Below are 16,161 nucleotides of genomic sequence, written 5' to 3' on the forward strand. Positions count from 1 at the left end.
ACCTCTGTGACCTGACCTGGTATCAGTGACCTCAAATTGTAAAATATGTGTTTGACGAACATTTCTCCATCGATGATATTCAATGAAATGCATTTTACTTGATTTTACAACGCATTTCTTGAAATGCCTGTAAACAGTGAAAATTCGACATTTGACCTGACCTGTGACGTCGTCGGTTTGACCTCTAGGTCAATGAAATTTGGTCACAAGGTAGTTTCCTGTTGGGGCTATCCAACACCGTTTGCCGCTGGTTTCACCCACGGACAGACACCAACACAGTTGCGTGGTTCTCGAGATCTTAGGGGGGGGGGCAAATTGCCCCCCCCCCTCCAGCAGGGCGCGTTGCTCGGCAGACCCCAGCGGGGCGCGGGTTAACTCATGACAAGACAATCCTTTATTTCAGTTACATCACATTACCATCAGCTAGGGCAACTACAAATGCTTAGTTTTGTCACGTGCTCGACCACGTGTCTCAACAGACATCATGCATACCTCTAGCAGTGTTTACCTACTGTTTAGTGTTCACGCACGGTTTACCCGTCGTAGTTTGCAGCGTCCTATCGCTGACCCCGCCGCGCCGGTGCGTTTGCCTCTAACGATAAACGATGACGGAATGGGATGAGTTGCAGTCTTAGTGTCCAGGCAGTCAACTGACAATTTTTTTTTTGTGCGCGTCGATTCCAAAATATTAAGGTGGAATTGCACTGATACAACATAATTTTGGTGGCATAGATATGGGCAATAATAGGGTGCCAAAAAGATACGGCATGACTCGCGCATACAGCACAAAGGTTGTAGGCATAACTAGATGGCAAAATAGCATGATGAACTGGATCTTCGTGCAGGAAGAGTTATCACTTCACCATTTCAAATATTATGATTATAGTGAAATAATATCGCGGTATACCGCGTCACAGACCTTCACACTGGCAGCTATGTGACATGAAAACATGTCTGTCAATGTTCAGTGTCGTCAGCATTGACATCCGTTTAGCTTTGCAGGAGGCACTTACCCCTGCATGTTCCAGTGACGCGAACAGCCGCCCCTGGTCACTGAACCAGACCGTGCGCTCCCGCACAGTGCACAAGGTACACGGCATTCCCTCCCGCCAATCAAATGTTTTGTTACCACCAACGGCAGTGTGCCGATTCCATGGTGGTAGTCCGAAGTCCGATACTTTATTTAAATTTACTCGTAACTACCGTATCGCGATCTATGATAATCACTGTCTGTTGCCGAATCATCTATAAACTAGGTATGCTCCAGGGACCTTGATCCCTTCACATCCCCCGTCTTCATCACCCCATGTTTCACTTGATCACGTGACTCGGCTGCGGACCTGTTCGGTCGGGGACCATCTATTTCAGTCCCTCGCCCCTCTGCTGACGCTGCCAGCGTGCAGAGTGCACTGTTCGCCCTTGATCCTGGCCGCCCCAACAAGGTCGGCGCCTGGCGCGCGTCGGCAGCGCACTGACCCTTCGCCTGCGCCGTCGCCAACGACACAAATCTTCGGCGAGGGAGGACATATAAAGAACACCCCGTCAGTCGCGGACAAAATGATGACACTGGTAACATATACCGTGGTCACTGGTCATGGCATATATTATGAATTGTATTTATGAGTCGGGTTGCCGTGGCCGAGGATCGAAGATAAAATCGTGCCGACTGTTACCATGGCGTCAATCTGCCAAACGATCGCAGTAGTTGAGCTGTGCAATAGATGATGCCGCCCAGAGGTGCGGCGGTATACATCTGAGCCCAGCGACTCCAAACCTGCAGGATCTGGATCGTGCAGGATCTGCAGGATTGCAGAGATAAGTCTGCGCCGCTGACGGCAAAGCTGAGCTGCTTCGGGTTCAAAGTGCGACAAAAACCGGCGACAAGTTCGCCCTGCAATAGGAATATAAACAGTCTTTTATCAGCTTTGTAGGACTAATTTAGACTTTGTGACCGATGTAGAGCTAGCTCCTTCATCTGGGTGAAATGGACCCATGAATGAAAAGGAAAAGCCCACTGTCGCGGTGCATTTCACATGTCCTATTCAGTGTTCGGAGCCTTTGGCTGCCCGAGATAACGATTGGACATACGGATATTGTGATATTGTGTTGTGATATTGTGAGCGATCGAATTCGAGACAAAAAGATCAGGTCCAAACTCCAAAACGTCATGCAAAACACCTTGTTTTCGCTAAATGTCAAGTGATGAAACATTCTGCTCCGATTTGCGTCTTCCAAAACAGCCTTTGCATAAACATTCATCCTCTTTGTGACGTTGAAGCAGGAAGAAGCTTTTAGGTACGGAATCAAGTGACTATTTCCTATTTACCGTCACTTGTACGGATATGCGCCTGTTCAAACAGTCAGTGTCCAGCGTCCATAACCAAGCAATAAGTGCAACAACTAGCAATTTCCGGAATGCCATGTATTTTTACGATTTATGCTTCTTGCATGAAAAGATTTAAACAAAATCGATGCTGCTTGAATGATAATAATTCGCCTGATCTGGTACGGGGACCCGCAGTTGCTACTGCACACGAACCCCAAGTCTAACCGTCTGTCCTGTCCAGTAACAACCGATAACATTGATATCGACTGCTGGTCCCTGTACAAGAGCAGCTGAGGTTTCCTGTGAGTACCCTCTGACAGCTTATCGTTGTTTCGGGTTTCCTGTGAGGGTGCTGGGACAATTTACTCAGGGTCGCTGTACAGTAGCAACTGCGGGTCCCTGTACTTCGTCCTGTGTAAATATACTGTGTATAACATAGATAGTTTTGTGATGTCAACTGGGTGACCATGGACTAAGCCCGGCGTTTATATACACCAAATCCTACTGCGCAGTACACTAGAAAACGTGCGTCTAGCCTTGTTTGAAATCCTGTCACAGGGCCAATACGGACCAGGTCAAATATGACACCGTCTAGCACCCGAAACACAGTGCATGTCTATTAGAACACGTAGGTCGGGCAGAAAATACCGATTAACCCACGAGCCCCTGGGGGAGGGCATAAAGTTGCCCCCCCCCTTTACGTTTTGTGGAATATCTCCGAAACCTGATGAGCTACGAACGTGAAGCTTGGCATAGCTTCAAATGAATACCTAGGCAATGTTTGAAGAAATTTTGGTGGTTGTAGCACCTAGAATGACGTCACAGTGACGTCATAAAGTTTTGTCGTTTTCCGATATGGACCGTTTCTGACGACGCTGAGCATGAAACTCAACTGTAAATGAACTAGACAGCACCTGATGTCATCCTAAAACATCTAAGTACACTTCCATCTAGTTCCTGACCAATAATCGGCCCTTTATATTCGGTCCCATATATCTGATGTATCGTGGGGAAACTGAGAGTCGCAAATCTATAATTTGACTTATGACGTCACTGTGACGTCATTTCAAATGGGATCGACACTAAATTTGGACACAACCTCGGCTAGGTATTCAGGAAGAGGTGTGCAAAGTTTCGCTTCTCTATCTCTTCGCGTTGCGACGATATCGTCGCGGAAGTAAAGGGGGGGGGCAACTATATGCCCCCCCCCCCCAGGGAATCCGGTTGCGCCTTACGGTGACATTTTTGCGCCCTCATTGGGCGCGGCCGGCGGGTGGCGCGGAGGCCCAGCGGCCGCCGGGTTAATTGACCCGCCCTGAATGAATTGGTGGGGTGTTGCATTACAATGCTCATGCATGGAATAGCTAAAAAGAGTTTGTCGAAGAATGGCACAGTACACAGCCACTCAAGTTGAGGAAGCAGGCTAGGGTCACGCACTGGTAGCTTGAGACGACTATTGAAAGGGGCGTGACGGTGGAATGGTGGAAGGGGCGGGGTGACCACAGCAAGAGGCGTGGGAGGGGCGGGGCGACATGATGTTATGGGAACGGCGTGGGCGTGGTTATGATATAAACAAAGACGCGCGTGTCATGAATTACATGGTTAGATTTGAGACTGTGTTTACAGAAGGCTGGATCAGGGTAGGAAGGGTAACCCAGATACTGCAGATAAGCCTCAGGGCCGCCCGCTCCTGTCAGTACTGTCAGAAGTATAGAGCGCTGGTTGCGTTCTCACCTGGACTGGTCGGGCTCCTCAGACAGCCAGCCGGCCGGCTGGAGGCCGAGCCTCTGCAGCAGCGCGCGGCCCGGCCTCACGGGAATCCACCTCTCCGGCTGCGGCTCCGGCTCCGGCAGTCCCAGCTCGTCCAACATGTCCTCCTCTGGAGGCACACGCTCCGGAGCCGGCTGCGTGGCGGCGGCCAGCCGCGTCAGCCGCTGCGGCGAGACGGTCAGCGCGCGGCGCAGCATCTCTGACCGGACCTGACCTGGCCTGTCCTGGCACCGGCTAGACTGCCGATCAGAGGCGTTCGCTCACAGAGTTGATTGGCGGCAGTTTTGAGCACTAGGGGCGAGCTCAGCTAACTTATCGCTGGATGAATCTACAGGTAGCAGGAGTCAAGGCGTTGACCCTTCGGGCGCCGAGAGTCAAGTGCCACCAGTGAACAGCACAGGTCACTCGGGGTCACTTCCAGACCCCCGGGTCAGCACAGGTTACCAGTGCACAGGGCAGGTCACTCAGAGTCACTTTCCGGGCTGGCCGGGTCAGTCCGGGTCAGGACACGTCCATTGGGTTCCCACGCCGGATGTCGAGTGACCACTGACCGCACCGCCTCCGGCTGACCCGCCGCCCCGACCCTACGAGCCGACGGGTACGCGACCGACGACAGGGGCCCCTGCGGCTGTCCCTGCGCGCGCACGGCCACACACTGAACACGTGCTGACGGCGTGTGACGTCACGACTGGCAGCCCCGCCCGGGGCACAGGGTGCGCCCGAATCTGGGACACTGTCGCACTGCCAGTTCAGACGGGGGGGGGGGCACCAGATGTGCGCCTGCAACGGCAACATGAGATGGAATTTGATTTAAGACTGCTTATCATTCAAGCATGGTGGCTGGTCGTCTCAGTTTATACAAGGATTCCAATAATAAGTCTGCGTTTACAGAATCTGCAAATCTACAGCTATGCCTAGGAACGTCTAAAACCTCTGACTGCTACTTGGATCTCATCGGCTCATCAACATAAATGTTCGAAGCTGTCTGTTGTCAAAGCCTTAATTCGGCATGTAAATAAACAAACTGCCACTCCAAAGGTGTAGCTAAATAACAGATCACAAAAAATGTGCGGTAGTTTGCATCTCTTCGGCCAGAATGTTTACGCATGGCGTCTGCAACAGTTGCCCCGGCAACGGCTGCCCTGTCATGGATTACATTAAACTTTGAACCTGGGTCAACCAGAGGACAAAGTTCAGTCTCTACACAAGGCTGATGGAAATGTTGCCACCTCTCAGTCAGCACCTAAGTACATACTTCGTGCTGTAATTGTACGGCAGACCAGGACATGCATAATTAAGTTCGCACGGCTTGGAACAAGATTGGAACTAACCCAGTATTTAGCTAGCCCAGTATTCACACGCCGAATTAACCCGGCAATGATGGTTGCTGGCTGCGGCACGTGGCATGTACTCGTTCGTCTAAGCTCGGTGTTAATTTCCATGAAATCATCCACACATCGACAGTAAAGGTGGCGTTTTCTCTATCCGTCCATCAAAGAAATGAAGCTTTTCCTGGCATGTAATACATTTTATCGGCAGTTTTTAAAAGCATTATCAGCCTGACAATGTGTGTGTGTGTGTGTGTTACGATCGCCTACTGCACTAAATCGATACCTACCACCGCGACATGCAGACCTTTCATGTCCTCGCATTGAACTCGACTGTGGCGGTCGCACGTGGGTCTGACGTAGGTAGTCACGCCATTCAGCGTTCATACGTCGCTTTCAAGGAGCGATTCAATGATCGAGCGGTGGATGTGCCACATACAGCACAGCTGCGACCGTCAGTTGCAGTACCGTGCGCGGTTCGAACCACACGCGGTGCTACTGGCGCGGTGTTTGCTGAGGTGGTACCTGGTGCTACCTGCCACGAAGAACTAGACTGGACTCACTGCGATAGCTCAGGTTGTGTGCCATGCGATAACCGTGAACAATTTGACTAGAAAGTATACCTTGTCGCAAAATATTTGATTATACCTCTACCTCGTGTATACCTTATATGTGTTAATTGTGTGCTCGAGTCGTATGTATACTTTTTGACCTGTGTCGAAACCAACAGGGCTGGGAAGCGGACAACTCCATCAAGATACATCAAATTGGGTGATGCGGCTTAAAAGGTGGGAGAACTGTTAGCTGTGTGAACCTACTTACAGCTAGTGCTTATTTCCATATGCAAAGTGAACACAACAGAAAACGACAATAGCGTGCGGGGTTCTGTCTCCCACGTTGACTTCCAGCGTAACGTTTTAGGAAACATGTGATTTCCAACTATAATATGATCAATAAAAGTCACCATAATTAATCCAACGCCAATATGTTGCTAGTCCTTCAAAACTTACAAAGCTCGCTGCTCCATGGGGTGATGCTCCGTCAGGTTGTGGGTGAGTCTGCTGATCTCCATGTCAGTCCTCCTTCTGCTGCTGTCGAACTCGGGTCAGCTGTCACAGGAGGTCACATGGCGACCTCCGCGACCCGCCGAGCCGCGGCCAGCACACCGGACACGGGCCTCCGGCGAAGGTACTTGCAACACCCCAATAACACCGGTTCATGCAGCATTATAATGCTAGTGTGCAAACGTGAGCATTTATATCGATTTCAGGACTCTAGAAAAGCAATTGATGGCTGCTACCAACTTTTGTAATGTTATGTGACCAATGACCATCGTATAACTTATAAGAGTGTTCAGTTTGTTTTCAATTTTCCAGATCTATCCTGGAGACGGATGGTGCGGACAGAAGGTAGAAATCGTACCAAGCCCTCTCGTCTTGTGATTTACAACAGAGTGGATAAAGCTGGTAGTTCTACGCTACAGACACTCATTTTTAGGTGGGTAAAAAGACATTACATAATGCATATGTGATATGTAGGTTACAGGCAATGAATGGAGTCAGACATTGCCTAGGCATTATATATGCCTGACCGACCAGGTATTCTATAGAATCCCAAGGCAGGCATTCTATAGAATTCCTGACTGTACATAAATGTGGAGCATAGACGGCGGAACGGGGAGGGCACCGGGGCACCGTGCCCCCCTTTGATTTTGGCATTTTAACGTTAGCCCTATGGGCGTTGCATGGAAAGAATGGGACCAAAAGTCGGCAGTGCCCCCCCCCCCCTTAATTGAAGGTGTTCCGCCGCTACTGATGTGAAGGGAAATAGCCTGCATCTGCTTCCAAAGAAATTATCATTGCGATCATGGCTAAGAAGAGAAGAAACGATTTCTTGCTTTGATCTACAAATTCCTGTGTATCCGTACTAACTACATTGAATGTCTTGTGTTGCAGATTAGGGATGAGGTCTCGGACCTTCAAAACTGAAGTCTCCAAGCTGTATTGGAGCCGGTATCTAAGCAGAAAGGGCGAAGCTGCACTAGCCAATTTCCTGATTAATAAGTCACGGATTGTCCCCTTCGTGTATAGTCGTCATGTTAGTTATGTTGAATTCGCCAGGTGAGAAAATGCTACATGTGTGTGGCGGCCGATGCAACTGGGCTAATGACACTTTAACAATGGTGGAATGATATCTTTTATTGTAACTACTAACTTATGTCAGCTAGCTTTCATAGACATTAGACGATTTTGCAAAGAGTTATTAGGCGAGTCTTCACATAATGAAGTTTTTATGCGAGCAGAGACACATAAGATAACGCTTGAAGAGGTCAACACTATAAAAACGAAGATCGCTGCTTTGTACCAATTAAGTCTCGACGAAAGGTTGGGGGAATGTCAATATTTTGCCATCATCACTAGTAAAAGTGTCAGGTGACTGTAGAATAATACAAAACCGTTTCTTGCTTTCGTAGATTGAAGAAACGACAGCCCATCTACATCAACCTCATTCGGAATCCTGTGGATCGCTTTGTTTCGCTGTTTCATTTTCTGCGCTCAAATCGACGTAAATTGAAGAACTCGACGGACACGGCATGGTGAGATTTCAATAACTCGAGGACGAACGGCACTTGGAATCGAAACCCAGGAGTGATGCCTTACCTGAGCTATGCGACCAGGGTCGCTGTTAGCCGTTTTCACGACGGGCTATCCGGCGAATGCACCTGATTTGACCAAATCTGCACCTAATTTCTTTTACAGCAAATATCTTCATTTTATGAATTTATTTCAGTGTTTTAATCGATGATGTTCTCTGATAATATGACAAAGCAGGCATATAAGTAATTGGTGCAACCCTAGATGATAGCTAAGAGACACACTGAACCTGATTTGACCAAATATGCACCTAATCTGTACCAAATGTGCACCAAATGTGTACTAGATGGCCGTCGTGAAAACGGCTATTAACTTTATTCCACAGCATGAGTGTTGTGTGTGTTGTGTCAGCCGTCTTAACCTTCCAGGCGGTGGGGGGGGGGCATTTTTTTGCCCCCCCCCCTTTAGTTTTTTCGACATATCTCGAGAACCGCTGCGCCGATTTTCACCAAACTTTCACTACCCTCCCGGGAGCAGCTAGCGCACATGGTGACCAAAATTTTTTCCAAAGGCTATGATGGGTTGGCCGCTAATGACGTCAGAGTGACGTCATTTTTGCCATTTTCGACCAAAAAAAAAGGTTTCGCGGGAAGAGCTGTCAGGCCTACAGCTTTAGAGATACAGAAAAATGTTTCAGACATAAAAAGTGTGGAATTAAGAGGGCTACAAAACTGCTATTTCGGTTTTTCGAATTTTTTGGATTTTGACCCCCAAAAATCAAAAAATAATTTTTTGAATATATTAGCCTAAAAATCCAAAACGTTTTTTGAATTTCGAAAAAAAACCGGAATATATGTGATAGCCCCTACCGCCTTCTATCTACATACCAAATTTGAGATCAATACCTCTTTTTTTTGGCCAAGTTATAGCGAAAAAAACTGTTCAAAATTGATGACGTCAAATTTTCAAACTCAATTTTTAGCAATTCTAGACCTCGTAGCGCAAAACAAAGACCACCATTAGACTCCCCGTGACGAGCTGCATCGAATCGATACCCATTTTATGCAAAAATATCAACTTTGAAATTTGACCTTTTTTGACCTGACCTTGACCTGACCTCCACCAGAAAGTGACCTAAACCGTACCTGATGGTCTTATAACCAGCACCATTGAGTTGGAAATGAAAAACTGGCCATAAAACATGCATCGCATAACCTTAGTAAAGTTGGGCTCATGTGGTGACCCTTGGTGACCTGACCTGTGACCTGACCTGGTATGACCAGTGACCTCTAATAGCAACATATGTACTAGACAACTGACGCCTTATCGCTGATTTTCGACAAAATGCGTTTTACTCGGTGTTATAGCGCTTTCCCTGGAAGCCCCGTGAACGGTGAAACATTTTATCTTTGACCTGACCTGTGACGTCATCGGTAACCCCGAGGTCAATGAAATTTGGTTTCCCTTGACAAATTTGACAGGGCTATCGAACGCCGTTTGAATTTTCCGGATCCGTCCAATAGTTTCGGAGATACGGGGGGGGGGCAAAAAAGTGCCCCCCCCCCACCGCGCGGAAGGTGGCTGGTAGGCCCACCGCCTGCCGGGTTAAGGAATACAGTATTCCATTATAGTATTTTTGATCAAAATAATTGGTAACATAAGGTCGATCACTGTAAACTAGAACCAAAAAGTAACTTCTCACTTTGTTCCGCTAACAGGCTGAAGAAGAATCTGACAGAATGTGTCCTGAGTGGCGACGCCGAATGTGCCATGTCACAGGAGTACAGTCACCGACGGTCGGGTCAGAACCCAGAGTTCTTCCAGCCAATGACCGCGTTCTTCTGCGGCCACGAGCCATTCTGCAGGTGAGGAATTATCCTCGCGGCCGGTGGGTTCACATGGTGTGCTGTGCCAGGCTCAAACCCATCTCACAAATCAAATAAGAGATTTTGTATTTAAGTGTCGGACCTCACCAGCATTGTATATTTTAACTTTATTACTGTCTCTTTGAGCGTCGTTTCAGCATAAGTGTGAAACGAGATACCGATTTGAAATGAAGTGAATGACCGATGGCGCCATGTAACTTTACCTTCTTAGACATCTTCATATGATCGTTCTGTGATTGTCTTGGTTACAGGAGGTTCAACAGCAGGCCAGCTCTGCAGAAGGCCCTTCAGAACCTGGAGCTTAGATACTCCGTGGTTGGCGTGTTGGAAACATTTAGAAAATCCCTAAGTGTCTTTGAGGCCTTTGTTCCAGAATATTTTAAGAATATTGGAAAGCTTTACGATAAAGCACGAAGTAAGAATATCATTTCAGCGATCGTGTAGTGTCCAATGTCAATGGTGTTTTTTATTTTAATTTTTAAATTAAGATTTAAGATCATAGGCGGCGGAACGGGAAGGGCACCGGGGCACCGTGCCCCCCTTTGATTTTGGCATTTTAACATTAGCCCTTGCCCTATGGGCGTTGCATGGAAAGAATGGGATCAAAAGTCGGCAGTGCCCCCCCCCCTTAATTGAAGGTGTTCCGCCGCTACTGTTTAAGATGTATAAGGTTTAAAATGTATTTATAATGTAACTTGATGCAATATGCATTGTCCATTATGTGCTTGAAAGCTAGAATCGTTTCAATTACAGCCATAACATATCATTCCTCATATTTACGCGAATGCGTAGTCATGCATGCTCCATTTCAGATAAGAAGGTGAACCAGAACCCGACTCACGCCCAGCCTCCAGCAGCGGTGAAGGACATCCTGGCCAGACGTATGACGTCCGACATAGAGCTGTATATGTTCGCCAAACAGCGGCTGCATCTGCAGTTCAAACGGATCTGGCCCCGGCCACAGCGACGACTGGCCAGTTCAACGGCTGTGTGAATGCACGTCCTTACTAGCGCAGTGCAATCCTGTTATTTGTGATTTGCATATTCAAGTTAATCAGTTGTCGAGGAAGTGACATGCATTATCTATTCCTATTGGCAATGTTCTTAGTGGAACCGTATGTATTGGCAATGTTCTTCAGAAGGTCTGACTAAAGCATAAAACTGGTGTTGATATCTGAATCAGGTAGAGCGTAGCTCATCGTTTCCTTTATGTTAACCCGCGCCCTGGTGGGGGGGGGGGGCTATTTTTTGCCCCCCCCTCCAGACTTTTCGATATATCTCCAGAACCGCTGCGCCGATCGCCACCAAACTTTCAGTACCCTCTCGGACATCAATTTTACACATCGTGACCAAAAATTTTTCCAAAGGCTATGATAGGTTGGCTGGAAATGACGTCAGAGTGACGTCATGTTCTGCCGTTTTCGACCAAAAAAAGGGTTTCGCGGGAAGAGCTGTCAGGCCTATAGCTTTGCAAATACAGAAAAACGATAAAGACATAAAAGATGTAAAATGGACAGGGCTACAAAACTGCTATCTCGGATTTTTGAAATTTTTGGATTTTGACCCCCAAAAATCAAAAAATAGATTTTTTGAATATAATAACCGAAAAATCCAAAAAGTTTTTGGAGTTTCGCAAAAACCGGAATATATATGATAGTCCTTACCGCCTTCTATCCACATACCAAATTTGAGATTGATACCTCATTTTTTGGCGAAGTTATAGCGAAAAAACTGTTCAAAATTGATGACGTCAAATTTTCAAACTCAATTTTTAGCAATTCTAGACCCCGTAGCGCAAAACAAAGACCACCATTAGACTCCCCGTGACGAGCTGCATCGAATCAATACCCATTTTATGCAAAACTATCAACTTTAAAATTTGACCTTTCTTGACCTGACCTTGACCTGACCTTCACCAGAAAGTGACCTAAGCCGTACCTGATAGTCTTATAACCAACACCATTGAGTTGGAAATGAAAAATTGGCCATAAAACATGCATCACACAACCTAAGTACCTAATGTTAGGTTCATGTGACCTGACCTCTGGACTCTGACCCTTGGTGACCTGACCTGTGACCTGACCTGGTATTGTCAGTGACCTCTTATAGCAACATATGTACTAGGCAACTGACGCCCTATCGCTGATTCTCGACAAAATGCGTTTTCTTCGGTGTTATAGCGCATTCCCTAGATGACCCGTGAACGGTGAAACATGTCATCTTTGACCTGACCTGTGACGTCATCGGTGACCCCGAGGTCAATGAAATTTGGTTTCCTTCGACAAATTTGACAGGCCTTTCGAACGCCGTTTGAATTTTGAGGATCCGTCAAGTAGTTTCGGAGATACGAGGGGGGGCAAAAAATAGCCCCCCCCCCCCCCACCAGCTCGCGTTATAAACAGACCCCACCAGGGCGCGGGTTAAAGGATACGATCATGCCTTCGAGTTATGAGACGACAGATACATTTACAGTCGTGCTATGGTCATTATGTGATTCTAATTGTAGATTATTGTTTCTTTGTATCAAAGGATCTTGCTGATGATATTGATGAGGTCTGACGAAAGATGTGAAGTCGTCTTCTGACTATTCGTGGATTCGGAGTCATGGCATTTAGCTCCTATCCTATGGAGCGCGTTATGGCCAATTCCTTCAATGAGTAGGTACGATGTGTTGGTTTATTGTATTGTTTATCGTTCCTATGTGGTTAATAATAAAATGCAATGGCTTTAGCAAGCATGTGCTCAGTAGACCTTTCATTAATTTCTGCAAAATAAATCAAACTCTGTTAAATAAAGTTTATAAAAAAACTGTGTAGTTTTGACCAACCATGAAAAGTCAACGCATTTTTAAAAATCAAGATGAAACGCCCTCTCATGTAGTCATCCACTAGCCTATCTCCATATATTTTCTCTTCAAGCTTTATTAATTAACTATTGTTAATACGCCAGAGCGTCGGGCGAGGACACTTAGCAACTAACACTCCTGCAGGCATGACGTAAGGAGTGCGTCATATATCCTCTGTACAATATTTCAGAGCACGGGTATGTTTTTCGTTTCCACTTGCTCCGTCCTCTGCGTATACCCCGAAATCCGGAAGGAGCCGGCCGGAACCGGCCCTGAAATGTTTTAGAACGACCTTGGCACGACCTTTTTGTTTAGTTAAGTGCGACGAGATGGCAAGGACGTCACAACAGTGACAACGTCTGATAGAGGAAAATAGTGTCACCGAAACAGTAACCAGACGCTCCAACTGTGGATCAACTAGATGATTGTTACAAATAGGCGTCTCACACTGAACGTTGAAGTGACAATGACGACAATTTAAGAATCCATCCCTCTCGTTAGTAGTTCTTTTTAAAGGTACGTTTGTGGTCAAAGCTCAAACGTACCCTTAATTGATGGCAAAACGTTTAACCCTCGCCGGCCGAGGGAGGAGGGTGCTGCCCCCATAGTTTTTTTTTTCACGCTAGCTCCGAACACGCCGGAGGTAGAGAGCTGAAACTTGGCATACCTGACCTTTGATCGGAGCCGCATCTTGTGACCTTGAAAGCATTTTCAGGTCAGGTCAGCTCACTGACCTATGACGTCATAAGTGAAACTCTCCACGGTCTTCAAATGTAGCAACTTCGCAACGCACTCAGTGCCAGCGAAGCTTTTACAGGGAGATGAAACTTACAGGATTTGGCATCCTCCAGAGGTCTCACCACTTGTATGTCTCGGATTTTTCCTAAAGGTCACATGAGGTTAGGTCGGTCACGTGACCTCACCATTATACCTAAGTCAACGGGGAAAAATGAAAGCTGCTATTTTAGCGCCGGGAACGATCTCATGCTATCTCACGCACACGGAATCGTGATTTCCTGCACTCCATGTAAGGCCCAATGCTTCACTTTTTCATTGTTGACCTTGTGTGACGTCATTAACCCGGCAGGCGGTGGGCCTCCCGGCCACCCTCCGCGCGGTAGGGGGGGGGGGGCATTTTATAGCCCCCCCGTATCTCCGAAACTACTGGACGGATCCGGAAAATTCAAACGGCGTTCGATAGCCCTGTCAAATTTGTCGAAAGAATCCAAATTTCATTGACCTCAGGGGTCACCGATGACGTCACAGGTCAGGTCAAAGATAAAATGTTTCACCGTTCACGGGTCTTCGGGAAAGCGCTATAACACCGAGTAAAACGTATTTTGGCGAAAATCAGCGATAGGGCTTCAGTTGTCTAGTACATATATTGCTATTAGAGGTCACTGGTCATACCAGGTCAGGTCACAGGTCAGGTCACGAAGGGTCACCATATGAACCCAACTTTACTAAGGAATTGTGCGATGCATGTTTTATGGCCAATTTTTCATTTCCAATTCAATGGTGCTGGTTATAAGACCATCAGGTACGGTTTAGGTCACTTTCTGGTGGAGGTCAGGTCAAGGTCAGGTCAAAAAAGGTCAAATTTCAAAATTGATAGTTTTGCATAACATGGGTATTGATTCGATGCAGCTCGTCACGGGGAGTCAAATGGTGATCTTTGTTTTGCGTTACGAGATCTAGAATTGCTAAAAATTGAGTTTGAAAATTTGACGTCATCAATTTTGAACAGTTTTTTCGCTATAACTTGGCCAAAAAAAGAGGTATTGATCTATCTCAAATTTAGTATGTAGACAGAAGGTGGTAGGGACTATCACATATACTTCCGGGTTTTTTTCGAAATTCAAAAAGCTTTTTGGATTTTTCGACTATTGTATTCAAAAATCTATTTTTTATTTTCAGGGGTCAAAATCCGAAAATCTCAAAAATCCGAGATAGCAGTTTTGTAGCCCTCTTAATTCTACACCTTTTATAATCAAAACATTTTTCTGTATCTCTTAACCCGCGCCCCACTGGGGTCTGTGTATAACACGCCCTACTGGGGGGGGGGGGGGGGCTATTCATAGCCCCCCCCCCTCCTAACTCCGAAACTACTGGGCCGATCGTCAAAATTCAAACGGCGTCTGATAGCCCCGGAAAAACTGTCGAGCGAAACCTAATTTCATTGACCTCGAGGTCACCGATGACGTCACAGGTCAGGTCAAAGTAAAAATTATTAGCACTTTGGCTTGTTCACATTTTGGACTCTGGCCGCCGTCTTACAAGTCAGATCAGGCTCATTTTTGGTTTCCACACTCGTGAACAGATGCTCTAGATACCTTGAGGGTACCAAACTTGTACTTTGATTTTCAGGTCAGGGTCAGGTCATCACAGGTCACGAAAATATTATATCATGCGTCGGTCACGTGACACATGTTTTATGGTTCATTTAGGCCATAGATTTCGAATTTGATGTCGTCTGTGTCATTCAAGGTCATTTTGAGTCGAATTTAGCTTAGGTCAGGTCACTTTCAGGTCAAAAAAGGTCAAATTTTGAAGTTAAAATTTTTCAACAAAAAAGGTGTCTATTGGATGCAGTTTGAGCTCAGGAACACGATGGTGCCATTTATATTGGTGTACGATGTCAAATACGTACTGAAAAATTGATTTGAAAAATTAATAATTGTGAATTTTTTGCAATAATGCGTATAACTTGGTCATTTTTGAAGATATTTAGCTAAAACTTGCTAGAGTTAGTCATATTCATGCGTTCTGTCACATATATTCCGGTTTTTTTCGAAAAGTCAAAAACTTTTTGAAAAAAATATAAAAATATAAATTTTGAATATTATTATATAAAATTTTCGAAATTTTCAAAATTTTGAAAATCCGAGATAGCAGTTTGATAGCGCGGTCAATTCTGAGTCCTTTCATGCAAAGAAATTGGATCTAGCTTAAAAACTGAGCTCTTGGGAGCGATTGCCGTGGTTCAATGTTTTGCGTCGAAATCGGACGAACATGACGTCACTCTGACGTCATTTCCGGCCGACCTATGGCAGCTACGAAGTTCAAATTTTGACACAAGGTGTCAAATTGATGCAGCCGAAGGTACTGAAAGTTTGGCGTCGATACGTCAAGCGGTTTGGAAGTTATTGCAGAAAAACGGGAGGGGGGGCTATAAATAGCCCCCCCCCCAGTGGGGCGCGGGTTAAGCTGTAGGTTTGACAGCTCTTCCCGCGAAACCTTTTTTGTCGAAAATGGCAGAAATGACGTCACTCTGACGTCATTAGCGGCCAACCTATTATAGCTTTGGAAAAATTTTGGTCACAATGTGCAATAGCTATTCACGGGAGGGTACTGAAAGTTCGGTGACGATCAGCGCAGCGGTTCTGGAGATATATCGAAAAAACTAAAGGGG

General features: G+C 46.3%; 2 protein-coding genes across 2 annotated transcripts in view; one reads left to right on the top strand and one right to left on the bottom strand.

Annotated features, from left to right (window-relative positions):
* LOC122363652 (nocturnin-like) overlaps positions 1-5,049 on the bottom strand; it is a 37,463-nt gene extending 32,414 nt beyond the window's left edge. The window contains exon 1 of the mRNA XM_043333166.1: positions 4,061-5,049. Coding sequence (XP_043189101.1) covers positions 4,061-4,293 — 233 coding nt within the window. The 5' untranslated portion in view covers positions 4,294-5,049. The remainder of the gene's footprint in view (positions 1-4,060) is intronic.
* A 2,336-nt stretch (positions 5,050-7,385) lies between these two features.
* On the top strand, positions 7,386-10,898 carry LOC122394674 (heparan sulfate 2-O-sulfotransferase pipe-like). Its single transcript, XM_043391708.1, has 5 exons — positions 7,386-7,544; positions 7,898-8,020; positions 9,737-9,883; positions 10,156-10,319; positions 10,717-10,898. The coding sequence occupies exons 1-5, from the start codon at positions 7,387-7,389 to the stop codon at positions 10,896-10,898; spliced, it is 774 nt and encodes a 257-aa protein (XP_043247643.1). The 5' UTR covers position 7,386.
* The last annotated feature ends 5,263 nt before the right edge of the window (positions 10,899-16,161 follow it).

The sequence above is a fragment of the Amphibalanus amphitrite genome, unplaced genomic scaffold (assembly GCF_019059575.1).
Source record: "Amphibalanus amphitrite isolate SeventyFive unplaced genomic scaffold, NRLGWU_Aamphi_draft 000026F_arrow, whole genome shotgun sequence".
Taxonomy (NCBI): domain Eukaryota; kingdom Metazoa; phylum Arthropoda; class Thecostraca; order Balanomorpha; family Balanidae; genus Amphibalanus; species Amphibalanus amphitrite.